The sequence below is a fragment of the Pongo pygmaeus genome, chromosome 7 (genome assembly GCF_028885625.2).
Source record: "Pongo pygmaeus isolate AG05252 chromosome 7, NHGRI_mPonPyg2-v2.0_pri, whole genome shotgun sequence".
Taxonomy (NCBI): Eukaryota; Metazoa; Chordata; class Mammalia; order Primates; family Hominidae; genus Pongo; species Pongo pygmaeus.
The window spans coordinates 155,791,345-155,812,323 of NC_072380.2; the positions used below are offsets into that span (position 1 = coordinate 155,791,345).

The 20,979-nt window shown below is 46.4% G+C and overlaps 1 protein-coding gene across 3 annotated transcripts; it reads left to right on the forward strand.

Moving 5' to 3' along the window:
* The first annotated feature begins 461 nt into the window (after positions 1 to 461).
* On the forward strand, positions 462 to 13,142 carry GML (glycosylphosphatidylinositol anchored molecule like). Of its 3 annotated transcripts, none has more exons than XM_054498783.2 (4): positions 462 to 571; positions 6,701 to 6,795; positions 7,404 to 7,511; positions 12,683 to 13,136. In XM_054498783.2, the coding sequence occupies exons 1-4, from the start codon at positions 561 to 563 to the stop codon at positions 12,976 to 12,978; spliced, it is 510 nt and encodes a 169-aa protein (XP_054354758.1). In that variant the 5' UTR covers positions 462 to 560; the 3' UTR covers positions 12,979 to 13,136. The 3 variants fall into 3 exon arrangements, with proteins under 3 accessions (XP_054354758.1, XP_054354759.1, XP_054354760.1); XM_054498784.2 differs by lacking the exon at positions 462 to 571 and adding an exon at positions 704 to 820 and having other exon boundaries at positions 12,683 to 13,142; XM_054498785.2 differs by lacking the exon at positions 462 to 571 and adding an exon at positions 796 to 944.
* The last annotated feature ends 7,837 nt before the right edge of the window (positions 13,143 to 20,979 follow it).

The window sequence follows — 20,979 nt, forward strand, 5'->3', positions numbered from 1 at the left end:
CATACTGAAGGCCAGCCAGTCTGCCCCCATGCCCCTAATTGCAGTTATTTCGTCCCAAATAAAACATTTCAATTTCAGAAATTCACCTATTTTATATGACTTCGACAAGAGACAAGCCACACTGTGTAGGAGATGCTCGGGTGAAGCCAACTGTCCCTGGCCACACACAGCTTAAAGGCAAAATGGCAGGAGCTCAAGCGAAAGCCAGGCAGGTCTCCCCCTGAAACCTCTGCACAGGTGGGCGCTGGCGGGGCTGAAGGGCAAGGGCACCGCTCATGCTGGCTTTCGTCATGGTTAGGGACAGGGCCGGCTCCAGAGGCGACGGGGTCACACCCTGAGCGGAGGGGACCCTTAATCCCGGGGTCCCCAGGGGTTATGGTGATGGCGGGACCACCTAGAGGGAGGGTCCAGGAACGAGGCGGGTGGACTGGGACCTTGAGGGCAGGGTGGGCCTGGGCGGTGCCATCAGGCTGCCCAGGGTGGCTGCTGTCCCGTTTCTCCAGCAGCCAGGGCCGTGGGCTTCTAGAACATTCCCCGTGGCTTTCCTGAAGGGAGCGTGGATGGAGCCAGGGTGTGCAGATTTCTGTGAGAAATATTTTCACCTGGGAGCCCCAAGGGGGACCCTGCCAACCTTTGAACACCGGCAGACGGGCTGGAGTCCTGGAGCCTGGGGACGGGGCTTGAGGGTCGGGAAGGAGGGCGGAGCTGTGCGGCCCGCGGAGGCCCCGGAAAGTTCCAGAAAGGGGGTGGGGCAGCCGGCGCGGGAGGCTCGGATCGCGGGAGGCGGCGGCACGCACACCGCAGGCTCCGAGGGGCACGGGTCAGTTTTCGGAGGCGGGTCGGGACCCGGGCGTGAGACTGGAGTCTGCCCAGGGGCCCAGCTGAGGCAGCCCGGCCGGAAGCCTCCTCGTCAGCTGCTTGGGCCGCCAGGACGCCGCCTGGGGGTGCGCCGCGCTTCCCTGGATGGGGTGCCCCCACTCGCCTGGGAACTCCACTCCCCTCGGAGTCCCAGGGAGACCCCCGAACTCAGCTCCTCTGGGGGGTACTGGGGGACCCCTCAAACTCCATTCCCCTCAGGGTCCCAGGGAGACCCGCTACTCCGCTCCCGTCAGGGTCCCAGGGAGACCCCCTAACTCAGCTCCTCTCAGGGGTACTGGGGGACCCCTCAAACTCCACTCCCCTCAGGTTCCCAGGGAGACCCGCTACTCCACTCCCGTCAGGGTCCCAGGGAGACCCCCCGAACTCAGCTCCTCTCAGGGGTACTGGGGGACCCCTCAAACTCCACTCCCCTCAGGTTCCTGGGGAGACGCCCCCTACTCCATTCCCGTCAGGGTCCCAGGGAGACCCCCTAACTCAGCTCCTCTCAGGGGTACTGGGGGACCCCTCAAACTCCACTCCCCTCAGGTTCCTGGGGAGACGCCCCCTACTCCATTCCCGTCAGGGTCCCAGGGAGACCCCCTAACTCAGCTCCTCTCAGGGGTACTGGGGGACCCCTCAAACTCCACTCCCGTCAGGGTCCCAGGGAGACCCCCCCAACTATGCTCAGGGGTCCCAGGGAGATGCCAGCACCCCAACTCCGCTTCCCTCAGGGGTCCCAGGGTCCCCCTCCCCTTACAGCTCAACTTCCCTCGAGAGACTGGGGGTGGAGGCTCCGTTCGGTTCGTGAACCCCCTTCCCTCGGGGTGTCCCGGGGGCCGCCCCACCCCCACACTGTCTGTGATTCCCCAAGGCGGGGGTCTCGGGCCGCAGCCCTTTCCACGTTCTGCTGCTCATTCTTTTCTGGCTCCTTGCTTTCGAAGGAGAGAAGGAGGCCTTCGTTTCCAGTCTTTTTTCCTTTTCTAATGGAGCCCTGCTTTTCCTTCCGTGTCCCTTCAGGCTACTTCTGCCAGGTTTCTGTTTTTCATTCTTTGGTATTACTTTGCCCAAAATATTCTTGACTTCTATTGAGAAGGATTTGGGGGTCTATTTCTTATTCGGAGGTGTGTTCTTAAGTTCCAAACAGATGAGGATTTTCCAGTTAATCCTTCTAGGGGTGACTTAATGCTTAATGCCACCATAGTCAGAAAATGGACTCTGAGTGTCCGAAACTGCATTCGGCTCTGAAGTATCTGTCCTTGTCACCTCTTGCAATGTTTTTTGCCTGGAAGCCTGCACTCGCCGACGCTGACATAACTGTTTCTGCCTTTCAGTTCTACAGCCTCCTTTGCTTTGTGATATTGTCATATACTTTATTTCTATATATGTTATAAACTCAATATTTCTTGTAGTGGGTCTGCTGATAATAAAATATTCCAACTCTTTTTGTCTGAAGCCATCTTAAGCTTACCCTGTATTTGCCCCATGCATCTCTTCCGTTTCACGGTTCCTGAGTTGTCACCTTTGTGATAAACTGGTAATAGTAAGTAAACTGTTTTCTTGTGCTCTGTGAGCTGTTCTAGCAAATTATCTAGGAGGAGGTGGTCTTGGAAACCCTTGATTTATAACTGGGCAGTCAGAAGTACACGTGGCCCAGACTTGTGATTGGCATCTGAAGTGGGGGCATTAGGGTGGGACTGAGCCCTTCACCTGTGGGGTCTGCCCTACTCAAGGCAGTGTCAGAATTGAATTGAAATGTTGGACAGTCAGTGTTCAGAGAGTTGGAGAACTGGTTTGTGTGTAAAAACTCACATATTTAGGGTCAGAAGTATGGTGGTGTAGAAATAATTCATACTGTAGTCCCTTATTTCTGCCTCTTACACATCCTGTTATTTTTAAAATTTTTTCATCTTAAAAGATCAATTTAGTAATCTTTTTCTCTTTCTCTTTAATGCTCTCATTAGAATTTTTAAAGTACTTCTATGCTAATGTCAACATTTGAGTGACTGTGGGTTTATTTCTATTGTTGCTTTATTGATTAGCAATAATTTATTCCTAATTCTTACATATCCTGTGATGTTTTTATTGAACATCTTGCGTTGCATACAAAATAGCTGGAAAGCTTGGAGGTGGTTGTATGTTACTACTGGGGATGTGTGACCTCTCCTCTCTCCAGGAGCCTGTGGGAAGGCCTGGACTACTGGCTTGCTCAAAGGTGGAGGCCAATTGGGATGCTCGCAGCTTCAACCTGACCCTGGCTGCCTCTGGAGCCGGCCCTGTCTCTAACCCTAACTGAAGCCATTTTGAGCGGTGCCCTTCCCCTTCTCCTACAGAGTGTGGCTTGTCTTTTGTTGAAGTCAAATAAAATAGATGACTTTCTGAAATTGAAATATTTTCTTTGGGAGGAAATAATTGTAGTTAGGGGCATGGGGGTAGACAGGCTGGCATTCAGTATGTCCAAAGAACAAAGAGAAGGATTTTTAAAATTTGCAGTGGCTCACAGCTGTAATCCCAGCACTTTGGGAGGCTGAGGCAAGCAGATCACTTGAGGTCAGGAGTTCAAGACCAGCGGGGCCAACATAGTGAAACCCCGTCTCTACTAAAAATACAAAAATTAGCTGGGCGTAGTGGCGTGCACCCATAGTCCCAGCTACTCAGGAGGCTGAGGCAGGAGAACTGCTTGAACCCAGGAGGTGGAGGTTGTAGTGAGCCGAGATCACGCCATTGCACTCCAACTCCGACCTGCAGGACATAGCGAGACTCTGTCTCAAAAAAAAAAAAAAAAAAAAAGAAACTATGTCTCTTTTTTTATGAAGAAGAGAAATAGTACATATTGCTGTCTGAGTTTCATTGGCACTAGTAGGATTTTGGGGAGCTGGCAAGCTCTGGTTGATGAGTGAATCAGTGACAGCAGTGGGTGAACCGAGGCTTAGAGTTGCAGCAGGTGGTCTCAGTAGCCATCAGATAAAACTGGTTTCAGGTTACCGCAGGCAGTTTCAGCAGTCAGGCCTCAGAGAAGTACATTCTTGGAGCAGTGTTTTCTATCCTGAGTGCTGAATGGTCTCCCCACCTGGCACTCTGCCTTAGTTGGGTGTGACAAGGGTGACCCAATTTGTATGCTCACCTTTCACACCGAATCCTCAGCTCGGACGGGTTTCCCTTTCTAGGCTTTGACTTTCCCCTTGAACCTCATCCCATACACCTGTTCCATCCGGGCCACTGGCTTATGATGGAGACCAGTGGTGTGACTGTGGCAGGCTCCTTCTAGGGGCACTTTGTCTTCTGGGATCTGCCACCCTGAGGGGGGGATTCTACTTGGCCTTCTCTGACTCCCCAGGGTCCCTCCCACCACAGCACTTGGAGGCTCTTCCATGGGAAAACTGGCTTGATCTTTAGGTACCTGGAGATTCTGGGCCACTTTGGTCCCCTGTGAGCCAAGACAGCACTCTGGTTTGCATTCCCTACTGGAGTCCCTGTCTGTAGCCAGCCTGGCTTTCAGCTGGTGCCCAAACTGACAAATGTATCTGCAGTGACAAAGGGTACCCTGGGAAGGGCTCGCCCTCTTCGGAATTTCGGTTTACGTGGGCCTTGGTGTTTCCACATCTGTCAAAGGGCCTTTCAAATGTGACTTTTAACTCTGGATTGATTTGCCCGGTTGTAACATTCTGAGCAGCCACAACCTACTGCATCCCTTGTAGAAGTGGAAGTGACCTGATTTTTTCCTGACTTTTCAAGGCTGTATGTTTACATTTGCATCCAATCATTCCTATATGGGAATTCCTTGGGAATCTAACTTGGAGATTTTGTTTCTTCTGCCTTTGCTCCTGGGGGCTTAATCACTTCTGTGCCTCTGGTTGTCAGTGGCACTTTTGTATTTGTCATTAGTCAACCAGAGGCTGGGGGTCTGAGTGGAGGGTATGTCCCCCTCCAATGATGGTTTCTGTTGGCTTCCCAGGATGAGGATGACTCATGACCACTTGCAAGTGGTTTTTGTGTCTGGGGTTTATGATCACACAGTCATACACGTTCTAACTCCAGACTGACTGTTGAGAAAGCCTCTGGGTGAGGAATTCCTGGGAAACACACTGTTTTCATGCATCCTCTGGAAGATGAGGCCCAAAGTTACCAGGGTCTCTGTTTGCTGATGCTGATGATCCACATTTTCTAGCCCACTCTGCTTCTCTGGCACCTTTAGTCTTGAGGATCCATGCTCTGTGAAGGAATCCAAGCTCTCATTTCCCACTCACCTCGGCCCTGGCTCTGTCTCCAGGACCTGTTCTACTACAAAATCCTAAAGCTCTGGGCGCTGGGTGTCAACCTGTGCCCCAGGAAATCATACAGTTACTGTGGACTTTCCAGTTTGCTTTCTTCTAGTATTCCATTGTAGCTCTTGGGTATTTTCCCATCTGCCCCAAGATCCAGCTGGAAATCAGTGAACACATTTGATGGGAATTTTCCTGCATGTGCTCTGGGCATTGACAGTGGAAGGGTGTTCAGAGGAAGAGGGCCTCAGTGTACATGCTCTGGGTCAGTAGGTGCCCTTGAGCCCAGCTTTGGGAGCAAGTGTTGGATGAGTGAAGGAGGCATCCAGGGAAAGCAGGCAGGACAGAGTGGAGATGGGGCTGCTGGGTCTCAGGGGCATGGGCATGGAGTGGGTAGGAGATCCACCTAGGGAGGCTGGCTGGCCGGGCGAGTCAGGAGCCCCTTCCAAGGGTGGACACTGACAGGCCCTCAGTCTTGGTCTCCTGCATCCCAGAGGTACCACCCCATCTTTTTTCCCAAACTTGATGATGTAGGGCTAGGGACATTTTGAATCTCAGCCTCGCCCACTGGAGCTGGACTTGGTACACAGGGTGGGGCAAAGTGGGTACTGGATCCTGATTGTCCCTATCCCTGGGATGTGGCTTCTTGCTGCACAGTCAGCTTCTGGTTCTGTAGCCCCAGCTGCTCCTGTGGTGGGGGGAGCTACAAATCAGGCTCTGACCCCCTCCAGGTGGGGCCTTAGTATGAGGGGAGTCAGCAGGCATCAGCAGCTGGGCCCAGGGAGTTGCCCCACTGAGCACTGAGGACTGACCTGCTCCCAACCAGGGAGATGGAGCGTCCCCCTTGAGTCGGGCTGCTGAAGGGGAGTAGGGGATGGAGACAGTGCATTTGCAGGAGTAAGGGTGCAGTTGGGTCCCTGCGAGAAAATGTCTCAGTTGTGGCAACTGATTGGTGACCTGAGGGATGTTTCTGAGCCCACAGTGCTGGCATCAGGACTCAGGTGTGAGGTGCTCCAGACCCTCCCCTTGCCAGTAATTAGCTGATGGCTCGGTGATGCCCAGGGTGAAGGAAGACTTGATTTTGGGAAGGGAGTTCTCTCGTAATGACACTGAGGATGCCTTCAAGTTGGGCTTCTGGCATGTTCTGTCCTCGCTCCCCTTCTGTAGTCACCTCAGCCATGTTGCTGAGTTGTGTGTGAGAGCAGGAAATGCATCAATGGGCAGTATTTGAGAACATTTCACAAGTCGCTGTTGAGGTTCAGAATCAACCAGTAGATACAGAAAAATATTTTGGAGCATGGGGATCCTTGGGTGAGCTGCCACATGAAGCAGCCCCAGGACCTCCCTGGCTCGAGGAGTGACAGCGAGTTTGTCTGAGGTGAGGGCACAGGCCTGGCGAAGCCTTGTGTGTGGGTGAGACCTGCCCGACCCCAGTGCCTTACCCGAGGAGCTGCTGGCCCAGTGGGGGAGGCATTCAGGTGGGCAGAGTCAGGGAGACTCATGAGGCCGTTGAGGCCAGGGGCATAGAGCTGGCCAAGGAGCCATGGCTCACTACCGTGTTGTATGGGTCTCCTTACCTTCAGGTCCAGGCTCCTGCGTGAAGTGATGCTCCTCTTTGCCTTACTCCTAGCCATGGGGCTCCCATTGGTGGCAGCCAATGTCACCGTGGGTGCTCAGTGTAAGTATCATTCCCTCTCACTGTCCTGGAGAGGACGAGAATTCACCTGGGGCTGCTGGGGATCACTGGAATGATTGGCTGCAACGTGGAGCAAGTCTCGGCCAGCTGGGGCCTGCATTGTCTGTGTAATCAGGGGTGGGCACTAGGGCAGTCCAGGAGTAGTCATGAGCAAGGAGAGGGTTAGGATGGAGGAACAGCTGACCAGGGACCAAGGGGGAACCTTGATGTAGCCCTTCCCCATCAGCGCCAGGCAGGAGGGGCTGTGTCCAGGGAAACCCAGGAGGATGCTGGACCCCTGTGAGTATCCAGTCTTCCTTGGTGAGGTGAGCCAGGTCTGCAGAGCATAGCAATCCCATATGTGACCACCAGTGGTGCTCTCTGGAGCCTGCGTTGGAGAGCAGGGAAAGCTCTCCTTGTGCCTGGCCTCCCTCCCAGGAGCTAGCCTGGGCCAGACTCAGACTGCATAGAGAGCTGAGCTGTGCAGGCTAGGAGAAGTCCTTGGAAGCAGAGGGGAAGGGCTGGCCATTGAAGGAGGGTGGAGTGATCTGGTAATGGGTGGAAAGGGCGTGGTGGAGCAGAAGCCTGAAGCCTGCTTTCTCCCCTCTCAGGGACCTATAATGTGAGATGCCATGACTGTGCGGCCATAAATGACTTCAACTGTCCCCAAACTAGAGTATGTCCGTATCATATTAGGCGCTGTATGACAATCTCCATTCGTAAGTACCTCTTTGTCATTTTGACACATTGTAGATTAGTCCCTTACTTGGGTAGTTTCTGGGGCCAGGGCCAGTCTGCTTTCTTCTCCACACCCAGCTCTGTTTCCCCTTCCCTCATGTCCTCCCATCCTGAGTGCGTTTCTGCACGCTTTGGTCTCAGCCTCATGTTAGGCCAGCATGCATCATCTTGTAGAGCCAGGTACTCTGGAAAGTAGTACAATCTGTCCACACATCTGCAGTGTCTCTAGGGGGTAGGAGCATTGCTGGACCTCAGAGCCTCTACTGTCCCTGGTCGTGTGTGTAGACACCCCATGCTGCCTAGGCGAGTCCTCACTGGCCATTCAATTTCTGGTAGTCTAGAGAGTGCTTCCAGCTCGGCAGGTCAAAGCAGTGGATGGGCCATGGACTCCCCTCAGGGAAAAACCTACCACACACAGATGGGAAGGACAAGCATGAGGTCAGGGCACAGCCTGTACTTCCAGGATGCTCTTGCTTCTTCCTCAGAGCCCTCTGGTGCTCTGAGAAAGGTGCCCTCTCTCCCCAGGGCCCTAACCTGTAGAAGATGTATGGCCAGAGGCCCAGTGACCAATGGAGCAAGCAGGGAGGGTGCAGCCAGTGTATGTCCTGGCGCACAGTTGGAGGCCTTGTCTGGGGCCCTGCTCAGGGCCTTTCCTCTAGCCCTTTTGTCCCCGGTGTCTGTGGTTGTGCTTGCAATTTCACATGTCATTCTGCGTTCTAAGCTTTGTGCAAAAATAATCCCCTGATTACCACCTCGGTGTGGTTTGGCTATGTCCCCACCCAGATCTCATCTTGAATTGTAACTCCCATAATCCCCATGTATCATGGGAGGGACCTGGTGGGAGGTAGTTGAATCATGTGGGTGGTTACCCTCATGATGTTCTCATGATAGTGAGTTCTCACAAGATCTGATGGTTTTATAAGGAACTTTTCCCCGGCACTTCTCCTTCCTGCCATCATTTGAAGGATGTGTTTGCTACCCCTTCTGCCATCATTGTAAGTATCCTGAGGCCTCCCCAGCCATGCAGAACTGTGAGTCAATTAAACCTCTTTCCTTTATAAATTGCCCAGTCTCAGGCAGTTCTTTATAGCAGCGTGAGAAGAGACTCATACACACCTCTTCTTCAGACCAACTGCTGATTTGGGACATGGGCAGGAGGCTGAGAATCTGGGCTTTGTCTCCACAGTGGCCACTGCTGGGGACCTTGGTGGCATGGTTTTGTCATGTTGGGATTACTGCCTCTAAATGAGGCTGAGAACTATCTTTCCTGTAACTCCCTCATGGGATAATAGTTGGCAAAAAGAGGAACTTGAGTGAGATTTGCAAGGTATGAGTGAAGCAGAGATCACTCTTCTGGAAGGTCACGAAGTGATGGACACTGGCAGACTCCAATCTGTCCTCCTTCATGTCCACCCCATCTTCTCCACTTTTGAGCCTTTGACTGAAAGCAATTCCTAAGACTCCAGCAGGTATTTGGCCATTGGCCTGCCTAGGTGATGGGTACTCCAGTGGAGCAGTTTAAACATCTCTGCAAGAGACTCTTCTGCACAGCCTTTCTTGAGAGGATAACGGTGCATGGCCTTTGATATTGCCCTGCAAAGTTGGGCTGTTCCAGCCTGCCCCAGTGTAAGTGACCTAGCTCCGGACTGTTCCTCTGATCTTCAGCCTTACCTGACTGACTTCCTTTCTTGGCTCCCCCATGGTCATGGCAGCTGTAACACTTTTATTTAATAACTTAGACCTAGACTGTTTTAGAGGCTCCATTTTCCTGAATGAACCCTGATGGATATTAGGACAAAGAAATTGGGAATGCTGGAATGCTGGGACATTTTTCCTTTCAGGAGATTTGCTGATTTCTGGGGCTGTGCAGGATGGTAAGCAAAAGACCTCTATGGAAAGAAACGCAGGCAGTGTCCTGAGACAAGGGGCCTGGTATGAGGCATATAGGAACTCTGCACTATCTCTGCAACTTTTCTGAAAACCTAAAACTATTTTAAAATAAAAGATTCATTCACACACACACACACACATGCGCGCACACACACACCATAACCCCACTACCTTGTGGATTGAATAACAGAATTGCAATGTGGTTTACAATTTGAAACCCATCAGTTTAATTCACCACATTAACAAAGAAAAGGGCAGAGATGATTGTAGATGCTGAAATGTTTTGATAAAATCCAACACTCTTTCCAAATCTCTGAGGGAAATGTCTACCATCACCACTTCTATTCCCAGTGGAACTGGAGTTCTTAGGTAGTTCAGTTAGGCAAGAGGAAGTATTAAGTCTCATGGAGAGGAGAAAGAAAGAATTTAAACTGCTTACTATTCATCAGAGACAACAAACTTCAAATAACAAATATCTTTAGGAAAGATCCTGGATACAAGATAAGTATTCAAAAATCAGTTTACAAAATCAATTGTCCTTTTGTACATCAACAAACAGATTGAAAATGAAATCCAAGGAATGGTGCTCTTTAAAGTATCATAAAATCAAGTACCACAAATCTAACTGGATTTGTGCAAGATTTCAACACTCAAACTGCAAGAACACTATTGAAGACTTAAAACACCATTAAAGACTTAAACACATGGAATTGTACACTACACTTATGGATCATGAGAGTCAAAAGAGTAAGGATATCTCTTCTCCAATTAACCTACAAATCCAAAAGAATTTCAGTCAAAGTCTCAGCAGGGTTGTGTTTGTGTTTTGACAAGTTGGTGCCTAATGCTTTTTGAAAATATGAAGGGCTAGGAATAGCCAAATCAGTCTTGGGGAAAAAGAAAAAAGCTCGAGGACTTGTGCTCTGAACTATCAAAATTATTCACATAGTTTCCTTAATCAAAACGGTTTGGTGTTGGATCCTGTGGTCAGGATTGAAAAATACAACACTGGAAGAGAAATAATTCAGAAAAAGCCACATACTTCTGGTTTCTTGACCTCTGACAAAGTTGACCCTGCAGTGCAGTAGGTAAAGACACTTCTCTGCGCTGAGTAGTGGTGGATATGTTAGATATTCATACACAATATTTGCACCATATAAAAGAAGCAGTTTCAGGTGGTTTGTAGATCTCAGTGTAAATATTAAACCAATAAAATTTTTAGAGAAAAATGTAAAATGCTGTATTTATGACTTTTAGGAATTAAGAATTTAAAAAATAGGACAAAATAGTGCTAGTCGCATAAGAATGAAATTGATAGGTTGAATTACCTTTAACTTCAAAACTTCTGTTCCTAAGAAGATACCTGTGAAATAGTAACACCGCAAGCCACAGATGAGGAGAAAGCATTTCCAAACACGTATTTACTAAAGCACTTGTATTCATAATATAATGAACTTATTCCTATGAATTAATAAAAAGCTGATCAATGGAAATTTAAACAAAAGGTTTAAAGGGAATTTGCCAGAAAGTGGTGTCTGAATGTGTAACATACATAAGAAAAGTTGTTCACTGTCGTTCTTCTTGCAAGAAACGCAGCTTAAAACCACAACACACTAACACCACAGGAGATGACTCAATATCCTAAAATGATCATACCAAGTGTTGTCAGCGTTCTGAAGTGTGCACAATCCCTCAGACTATAGATAAGTTCAACCCAGTGTAGAAAACTCTTCGACGTTGTCTGCTAAAGCTGTATATCAAACACTGAGACTCAGTGCTTCTGCTCCTAGGTACGTAGCTAATTATAAAAAAGCTTATACAGGCTCACCTCAAGGCAAATACAGGACAAGAGTATTCATTGCAGCACTGTTTGGAGTAGACAAAAACCAGAAACAACCTTAATGTCCATCAACAATAAATTGTGGTATGTTCACCAATGTAATGCTATGCAATTTTGAGAATGAACAATATACAACAGTGTGCAACAACAGGGATAAATTTCATAAACACAGATTAGAGCAAAAGAAGCCATCCACAAAAGCAGATATAATGTATAATTTCATTTCATAAAGTTCAAAACCAAACAGAACTAACCTATAGGTTTAGAAGTCCATACATTTCCTGTCTTTGGCCTGGGCTGCTCACAGCAGTGTCTGCATGGAGGAACAGAGTGAAGAATCCTGGGTCTCTCTTGCAGCTCTGTTTCTGATGCTGCATGCTGAGTACTGGCTGTGGGCACTTGGTGGAAATCCATTGAGTTGTGGACTTATGGTCAGGCACATTTCTGTAGAATGTTGAACTCCAATAAACTTTTTAAATGGAAAATAACAGAAAACAAGTGACTGGTTCGTATTCATCAGTTGTTTCTGGTGTTATAGAGGAGACAAGACCCAGAGCCATGAATAGATAAATCAATTATGGTAAGTTCCAGAATAAAGTATTTGTGTAAACACTGGATAGACTTCAAGGGGAACAGAAGTAGTGATGAGGGCCAAGGTATTTAACCCAGGGATTCTTGAAGGAGGTGTTAGATGGAGCTTTGGTCAGGTGGCATTGGTCAGCTGAGGCTACTGGGCAAGCCCTCTAGTGAAGGTTATTGATCACATTAGTCGTGATCACATTAGTTGCGATCGATAACCTTCACCAGAGGGCTTGTCCATCGGATAACATGTACCTAGTTGGAATGGTGCATCAAGTCTGTAATGGGGAGGAGGTTGGCACCAAGGGCTCAAGAGCATTTATATGTTGGTCCAGGAGACTGAAACACCAGGCTGAGGGTCACAGGAAGGAGTTTACGCTAGAAGGGTCTTGCCAACTGCAGAAAATCTAGTTAAGGCTACATTAATATGGGCACCTCTGTTAAAGGTCCATGTGATCTCTAGACCATAAGTGAAACATGATTTCTGGTCTGCATTTAATTTCTCAGGCTCTAGAATTCTTACCATAAAAAATGAACAGGACATTTCATTGTGCGTAGCTACATGACAAGGTACCATGATATCATTTTGGGAGGGCCAGAGGCCTAAAGATGGCAGCTTAGATAGAAAACTGTCTCCAGAAGAAGTTGTTCTGGGAGTGATGAGACCCGCTAGTGGACTTGGATATTCTCTCTCAGTCAAGTGTTCTAGACAATGTTATCACAGCTGGGAGTGTAGAATGTGAACATGGAGCTAATTATGGTTGAATGTGAGGTGGATGTGCTTCAATATTTACAAGCAGAAAATGTGAAATCAATTATTTTCATTGCTGCTTCTTTTTTTAGGCATAAATTCTCGTGAACTACTTGTTTATAAGAACTGTACAAACAACTGCACATTTGTATATGCAGCTGAACAGCCTCCTGAAGCCCCAAGAAAAATCTTCAAAACTAATAGCTTCTACTGGGTTCGTTGTTGTGGTGGCATGGTTTGCAATGCAGGAGGACCTACTAATCTTGAAAGGGACATGTTACCCGATGAAGTAACTGAGGAGGAGCTTCCAGAAGGAACTGTGAGGCTGGGGGTGTCAAAACTGTTCCTGAGCTTTGCCTCTATCATAGTCAGCAATATATTGCCATGAGGACCCCTCCTTGGAGGGTCTGACCATCTTCACCTGTTCCGCAGAGAAATGTTGCTCTCCATTATTCCCTTGTAAGCCAGAGACCCTTATCCACTGCTCCTTTAGGTGGCCCATTTATGGTTTGTTGTAAGAGAAAAATAAAAAAAAAAATATCGTTTAGTGGAGATGTTCATGAGCATTTGTTTGCCTGCATGTACTTGAGCACTCATAGTGGAGTCTCTATTCATATCTGTTCTTCCCTCCCTTGCTCTGTATTCAGGATTACTTTGTGGTTTTATTATAATAAGTTTCTGTAGCTATTATTGATTTTGGTAGTTTTGTCTTTGCACTTCATACTAAAGTTATGAGTGGGTTGCACACTGCAGTTACAGTATTGCAATATTTTGGTTTGTCTGTGTACTTAATTTTACCCTAGGTTTTATACTTTCAGATGTTTTCTTTTTATACATGAGTGTTTTTTTCTTTCAGTTTGAAACGCTCCCTTTAGCATTTCTTGTAAGACAGATGTGGTGGTGGTGAATTCTCTCAGCTTTTGTTTGGGAGAGACTTTATTTCTCCTTCATATTTGAAGTTCAGTTTTGCTGGATACATTATTCTTGGATGACAGTTGAGGATTTTTTTTTCTGTTCAACACTTTCAAAATGTCATACCACTCACTCCTGGCCTGTAGAGTTTCCCTTAAGAATTCTGTTGCCAGATGAACTGGAGCTCCTTTACATGTCTGCCTATTTTCTCTTGCCACTTTTAGGGTCCTCTTTTTGTCCTTGACCTTTACGAGTTTGATTATTATATGTGTCAGGGTAGTCCTATTTGGGTCCGATCTCTTTGGTGTTCTCTAACTTTCCTGTACCTGAATATTTATCTCTTCTTCAAGTTTTGGAAATTTTTCTGTTATTAGTTTTTGAACAGCTTCCTACCCCTGGTGCTTGCTTAACTCCCTCTTAAACACCAGTAATTCTTAGATTTGGTCTTTTGAGGTAATTTTCTGTATCTTATAGGTTATCTTCATTCCTTTTCATTCTTCTCTCTTTTTTCTCCTTTGTGTACTTTCAAATAGCTGTCTTCAGGTTCATTGATTCTTACCTCTGCTTTATTTATTTTGCTGTTGAGAGCCTGTAATGAATTTTTCAGTTCAGCAAATATATCTCTCATTTCCAAGGTTTCTGTTTGACTTTTTAGATTATTTCAATGTCTTCGTTAATTATTTCTCATAAATTTCTGAATTGCTTTTCTTTGTTATCTTGGAGATCACTGAGTTTCCTTAAAACTACTATTTTGAATTCTTGGTCAGAGAATTCACATATTGCTGTCTCTTTAGGGTCAGTTACTGGTTCCCTGCCTTGTTTGGTTGGGGAGGTCATGGCTCCCTGTTTGCCATTGTTTCTTGTGAATGTATGTCTATGTCCTTGCACAGAAGAATTATGTATTTATTTCAGACTTCTCTGTCTGGCTTCTTTTTGTTTCTTTGCGTGTATGTGTGTGTGTGTGTGTGTGTGTGTGTGTTTTAAGACAGGGTCTCACTCTGTCACCCAGGCTGGTATGTAGTGGTGATTGTGGCTCACTGCAACTCCACATTCCAGGCTCAGGTGATCCTGCTACCTCGGTCTCCTGAGTAGTTCAGGCCAGCTAATTTTTGTATATTTTTGTAGAGATGAGGTTTTGCTGTGTTGCCCAAGCTGCTTTCAAACTCCTGGGCTCAAATGATCTTCCCACCTCGACCTCCCAAAGTGCTGGGATTACAGGTGTGAGCCACCACACCCAGCTTGGTTTTTACTGGATATGTTTCATTAGAGATCTTTGTAATGTATCTGTTTCTTTCCTTTTTCTTTTTTCCTGCTAGGTTGCTGCCTCCTTTTCTGCACTAGATGGCAACTTAAGCCCAACTTTGCCTTGGTTCTAGTCAACAGTAGAGTACTGCCAGTCCCAAAGAGAGAGGCCCCAAGGGGATATCCTGGTCATGTGGGAAGGCTGACCAGGGCTGCATGCCTGGGGGCCTGTGGGACTTACTTCCTACAGCATGGCACTGTGAACAGCCACCCTGATTTAGTGTCTCCTTTGGCTGAGTTACACAGCAGAGTTTTCAAGGGTGGGATGGGAGTCCCATTTCCCCTTTTGTCTCTGACTTTCCTCAGAAATATTTTTCCCTTCAGGCACTCCTGATGATACCTCTGGGTTGAAGCAGGGGCAGGTCTCCTGCCCAGGAAACCCAACATGGGAAGGAAGCTGGTTGTCTGCCTCCATGTCACTTTGTCCAGTGTAGAAACTGTGAGTCAGGGGGAAATGTTCTGCACATTTGGTGCTGAGCAGACAGGGGAGAAGGGCATTTGGGCATGTAAATCCCGTTTTCTTACATCTGCTCTAGGAGTTTTTTTACTTTTCTGTGGCCCCAGGAACTATCTCATCCTCATATTTGAGTCCTGGGATATTGCTGGTGATAATCTCAGTGCTGTGTATTTGGTTTTGGTTTTCTTTGAGATGGGAGGGAAGCCAGCTTGCTTGTACACTGCCATCATGGAAACTTGGACTTGTGTTCTGTTAGGTATATTCCCAGTAGTGGAATTGTTGGGTTCTATGGTAACTCTCTAGATAATTATTGAAGAGACTATGAGACTGTTTTCCAGAGTGGCTGCACCATTTTACAGTCCCACCAGCCATGTATGAGGGTTCTAGCACTTGTTATTACCTGATGTTTTTTATTTTAGTCTTTCTAGTAGATGTGAAGTGCCATCTCATTGTGGTTTTGATTTGCATTTCCCATATGACTAATGACATTGAGTATCTTTGCCTGTGTTTTTTGGCCATTTGTTTATCTTCCTTGATTGTTAAGAGTACTTTGTATACTCATGATACAAATCCCTGATCATATAGATGATTAGCAAATACTGTCTCCCATTCTGTGGTTTGTCCTTTCACTTTTGAGAGTGTCCTTTGAAGCACACATGTTTTCAATTTTGGTGAAGTCCAAACTATCTACTTTTTCTTTTCTTGCTCATATTCTTGGTGCCATGACCTTCACCAAACCCAAGGTCAGTAAGGATTACATCTATGTTTCCCTCTAAGGCTGTTATTTTTTGCTCTTATGATTAGATCTTTGTTCAATATCAGATTAATTTTCATATATGGTCTGAGATAAGGACACAACTTCATTCTTTTCCACATAGTTATCAAGTTTCAATACCATTTGTTGGAAATATTATTCTGTCCTCAATGGATGGTCTTGCCACCTTTGTAAAAAAGTCAGGTGACAGGGGTGGTCCGTTCCAAGATGGCCATATAGGAACAGCTCCAGTCTGCAGCTCCCAGTGTGATCGATGCAGAAGATGGTGATTTCTGCATTTCCAACTGAGGTACCTGGTTCATCTCATTGGGACTGGCTGGACAGTGGGTGCAGCCCACAGAGGGTGAGCCAAAGCAGGACAGGGCATCACCTCACCTGGGAAGCACAAGGGGTCACGGGATTTCCCTTTCCTAGCCAAGGGAAGCTGTGACAGACTATACCTGGAAAATCGGAACACTGCCACCTAAATAATGAGCTTTTCCAATGGTCTTAGCAAATGGCACACCAGGATATTATATCCCACACCTGGCTCAGCAGGTCCCACGCCCATGGAGCCTTGCTCAGTGCTAGTCCAAGATTGAACTGCGAGGCAGCAAGCCTGTCTAGGGGAGGGGTGCCCACCTTTGCTGAGGCTTGAGTAGGTAAACAAGGCAGCTGGGAGGCTCGAACTGGGTGGAGCCCACCACAGCTCAATGAGGCCCACCTGCCTCTGTAGACGCCACTTCTGGGGGCAGGGCATAGCTGAACAAAAGGCAGCAGAAACTTCTTCAGACTTAAAAGTCCCTGTCTGACAGCTCTGAAGAGAGCAGTGGTTCTCCCAGCATGGTATTTAAGCTCTGAGAACAGACAGACTGCCTCCTCAAGTGGGTCCCTGACCCCTGTGTAGCCTAACTTAGAGACACCTCCCAGTAGGGGCCAATTGACACCTCATACAGCTGGGTGGCCCTCTGCGATGAAGCTTCCAGAGGAAGTATCAGGCAGCAATATTTGCTGTTCCACAGCCTCTGCTGGTGATACCCAAGCAAACAGGGTCTGGAGTGGACCTCCAGCAAACTCCAACAGACCTGCAGCTGAGGGACCTGACTGTTAGAAGGAAAACTAACAAATAGAAAGGAATAGCATCAGCATCAACAAAAAAGAACATCCACACCCAAATCCCATCTGTAGGTCACCATCATCAAAGACCAAAGGTAGATAAAACCACAAAGATGGGGAGAAACCAGAGCAGAAAAGATGAAAATTCTAAAAACCAGAGCACCCCTTCTCCTCCAAAGGGTCACAGTGCCTCACCAGCAATGGAACAAAGCTGGACGGAGAATGACATTGACGAGTTGACAGAAGTAGGCTTCAGAAAGTCGGTAATAACAAACTTCTCCAAGCTAAAGGAGGATGTTCGAACTCATCGCAAGGAAGCTAAAAACCTTGAAAAAAGATTAGGTGAATGACTAACTAGAATAAACAGTGTAGAAAAGACTTTAAATGACCTGATGGAGCTAAAAGCCATGGCAAGAGAACTATGTGGTGCATGCACAAGCTTCAGTAGCCGATTCGATCACCTGGAAGAAGGGGTATCAGTGATTGAAGATCAAATTAATGAAATGAAGTGAAAAGAGAAGTTTAGAGAAAAAAGAGTAAAAAGAAACAAAGCCTCCAAGAAATATGGGACTATGTGAGAAAACCAAATCTACGTTTGATTGGTGTACCTGAAAGTGAGAGGGAGAATGGAACCAAGCTGGAAAACACTCTTCAGGATATTAGCCAGGAGAACTTCCCCAACCTAGCAAGGCAGGCCAACATTCAAATTCAGAAAATACAGAGAACACCACAAAGATACTCCTCGAGAAGAGCAACCCCAAGACACATAATTGACAGATTCACCAAGGTTGAAATGGAGGAAAAAATGTTAAGGGCAGCCAGAGAGAAAGGTTGGGTTACCCACAAAGGGAAGCCCATCAGACTAACAGTGGATCTCTCGGCAGAAACTCTATAAGCCAGAAGAGAGTGGGGGCCAATATTCAACATTCTTAAAGAAAAGAATTTTCAACCCAGAATTTCTTTTTTTTTTTCTTTTTTTTTTTATTAAGTATTTATTGATCATTCTTGGGTGTTTCTCGGAGAGGGGAATATGGCAGGGTCATAGGATAATAGTGGAGAGAAGGTCAGCAGATAAACACATGAACAAAGGTCTCTGGTTTTCCTAGGCAGAGGTCCCTGCGGCCTTCTGCAGTGTTTGTGTTCCTGGGTACTTGAGATTAGGGAGTGGTGATGACTCTTAAAGAGCATGCTGCCTTCAAGCATCTGTTTAACAAAGCACATCTTGCACCGCCCTTAATCCATTTAACCCTGAGTTGACACAGCACATGTTTCAGAGAGCACGGGGCTGGGGGAAAGGCCATAGATCAACAGCATCCCAAGGCAGAAGAATTTCTCCTCCCAGACAGGGCAGCCGGGCAGAGGCGCTCCTCACTTCCTCCCAGACAGGGTGGCAGCCAGGCAGAGGCGCTCCTCACATCCCAGACGATGGGCGGCCAGGCAGAGGCGCTCCTCACTTCCCAGACGGGGCCCGCCTGGACGTCTGGGAAGTGAGGAGCGCCTCTGCCTGGCTGCCACCCTGTCTGGGAGGAAGTGAGGAGAGCCTCAACCCAGAATTTCATATCCAGCCAAACTAAACTTCATAAGTGAAGGAGAAATAAAATCCTTTACAGACAAGCAAATGCTGAGAGATTTTGTCACCACCAGGCCTGCCCTACAAGAGCTCCTGCAGGAAGCACTAAACATGGAAAAGAACAACCAGTACCAGTCACTGCAAAAACATGCCAAATTGTAAAGACTATCGAAGCTAGGAAGAAACTGCATGAACTAATGGGCAAAGTAACAGGCTAACATCATAATGACAGGATCAAATTCACACATAACAATATTAACCTTAAATGTAAATGGGCTAAATGCCCCAATTAAAAGACACAGACTGGCAAATTGGATAAAGAGTCAAGACCCATCAGTGTGCTCTATTCAGGAGACCCATCTCTCGTGCAGAGACACACATAGGCTGAAAATAAAGGGATGGAGAAAGATCTACCAAACAAATGGAAAGCAAGAAAAAGCAGGGGTTGCAATCCTAGTCTCTGATAAAACAGACTTTAAACCAACAAAGATCAAAAGAGACAAAGAAGGCCGTTACATAACGGTAAAGGGATCAATTCAACAAGAAGAGCTAACTATCCTAAATATATATGCACCCAGTACAGGAGCACCCAGATTCATAAAGCAAGTTCTTAGAGACCTAAAAAGAGACTTAGACTCCCACACAATAATAATGGGAGACTTTAACACCCCACTGTCAATATTAGATCAACGAGACAGAAGGTTAACAAGGATATCCAGGACTTGAGCTCAGCTCTGCACCAAGCAGACCTAATAGACATCTACAGAACTCTCCACCCCAAATCAACAGAATATACATTCTTCTCAGAACCACATCACACTTATTCCAAAATTGACCACATAGTTGGAAGTAAAGCACTCCTCAGCAAATATAAAAGAACAGAAATCACAACAAACTGTCTCTCAGACCACACTGCAATCAAATTAGAACCCAGGATTAAGAAACTCACTCAAAACTGCACAACTACATGGAAACTGAACAACCTGCTCCTGAATAACTACTGGGTAAATAACGAAATGAAGGCAGAAATAAAGATGTTCTTTGAAACCAATGAGAACAATGACACAATGTACCAGAATCTCTGGGACACATTTAAAGCAGTGTGTAGAGGGAAATTTATAGCACTAAATGCCCACAAGAGAAAGCAGGAAAGATCTAAAATTGACACCCTAACATCACAATTAAAAGAACTAGAGAAGCAAGAGCAAACACATTCAAAAGCTAGCAGAAGGCAAGAAATAACTAAGATCAGAGGAGAACTGAAGGAGATAGAGACACAAAAAACCCTTCAAAAAAATCTATGAATCCAGGAGCTGGTTTTTTGAAAAGATCAACAAAACTGATAGACTGCTAGCAAGACTAATAAAGAAGAAAAGACAGAAGAATCAAATAGACAAAAATGATAAAGGGGATATCACCACCAATCCCACAGAAATACAAACTACTATCAGAGAATATTATAAACACCTCTATGCAAATAAACTAGAAAATCTAGAAGAAATGGATAAATTCCTGGACACATACACCCTTACAAGACTAAACCAGGAAGAAGTTGAATCGCTGAATAGACCAATAACAGGCTCTGAATTTGAGGCAATAGTTAATAGCCTACCAACCAAAAAAAGTCCGGGACCAGATGGATTCACAGCTGAATTCTACCAGAGGTACAAAGAAGAGCTGGTACCATTCCTTCTGAAACTATTCCAATCAATAGAAAAAGAGGGAATCCTCCCTAACTCATTTTATGAGGCCAGCATCATCCTGATACCAAAGCCTGGTAGGGACACAACAAAAAAAGAGAATTTTTTAGACCAATATCCCTGATGAACACTGATGCAAAAATCCTCAATAAAATATTGGCAAACTGAGTCCAGCAGCATATCAAAAAGCTTAGCCACCAAGATCAAGTTGGCTTCATCCCTGGGATGCAAGGCTGGTTCAACATATGCAAATCAATAATTATTTTACATCACATAAACAGAACCAAAGACAAAAACCACATGATTATCTCAATAGATGCAGAAAAGGCCTTTGACAAAATTCAGCAGCCTTTCTTGCTAAAAACTCTCAATAAACTAGGTATTGATGGAATGTATCTCAAAATAATAAGAACTATTTGTGACAGACCCACAGCCAGTATCATACTGAATGGGCAAAAACTGGAAGCATTCCCTTTGAAAAGTGGCACAAGACAGGGATGCCCTCTCTCACCACTCCTATTCAAAATAGTGTTGGAAGTTCTGGCCAGGGCAATCAGGCAAGAGAAGGAAATAAAGAA

Excerpts from the sequence above, each read along its gene's own strand:
- GML (XM_054498783.2), top strand. Across the intron at positions 6,796-7,403 it reads TGTCACCGTGGGTGCTCAGT|GGACCTATAATGTGAGATGC; the intron begins GTAAGTATCATT and ends CTCCCCTCTCAG. Across the intron at positions 7,512-12,682 it reads CTGTATGACAATCTCCATTC|GCATAAATTCTCGTGAACTA; the intron begins GTAAGTACCTCT and ends TTCTTTTTTTAG.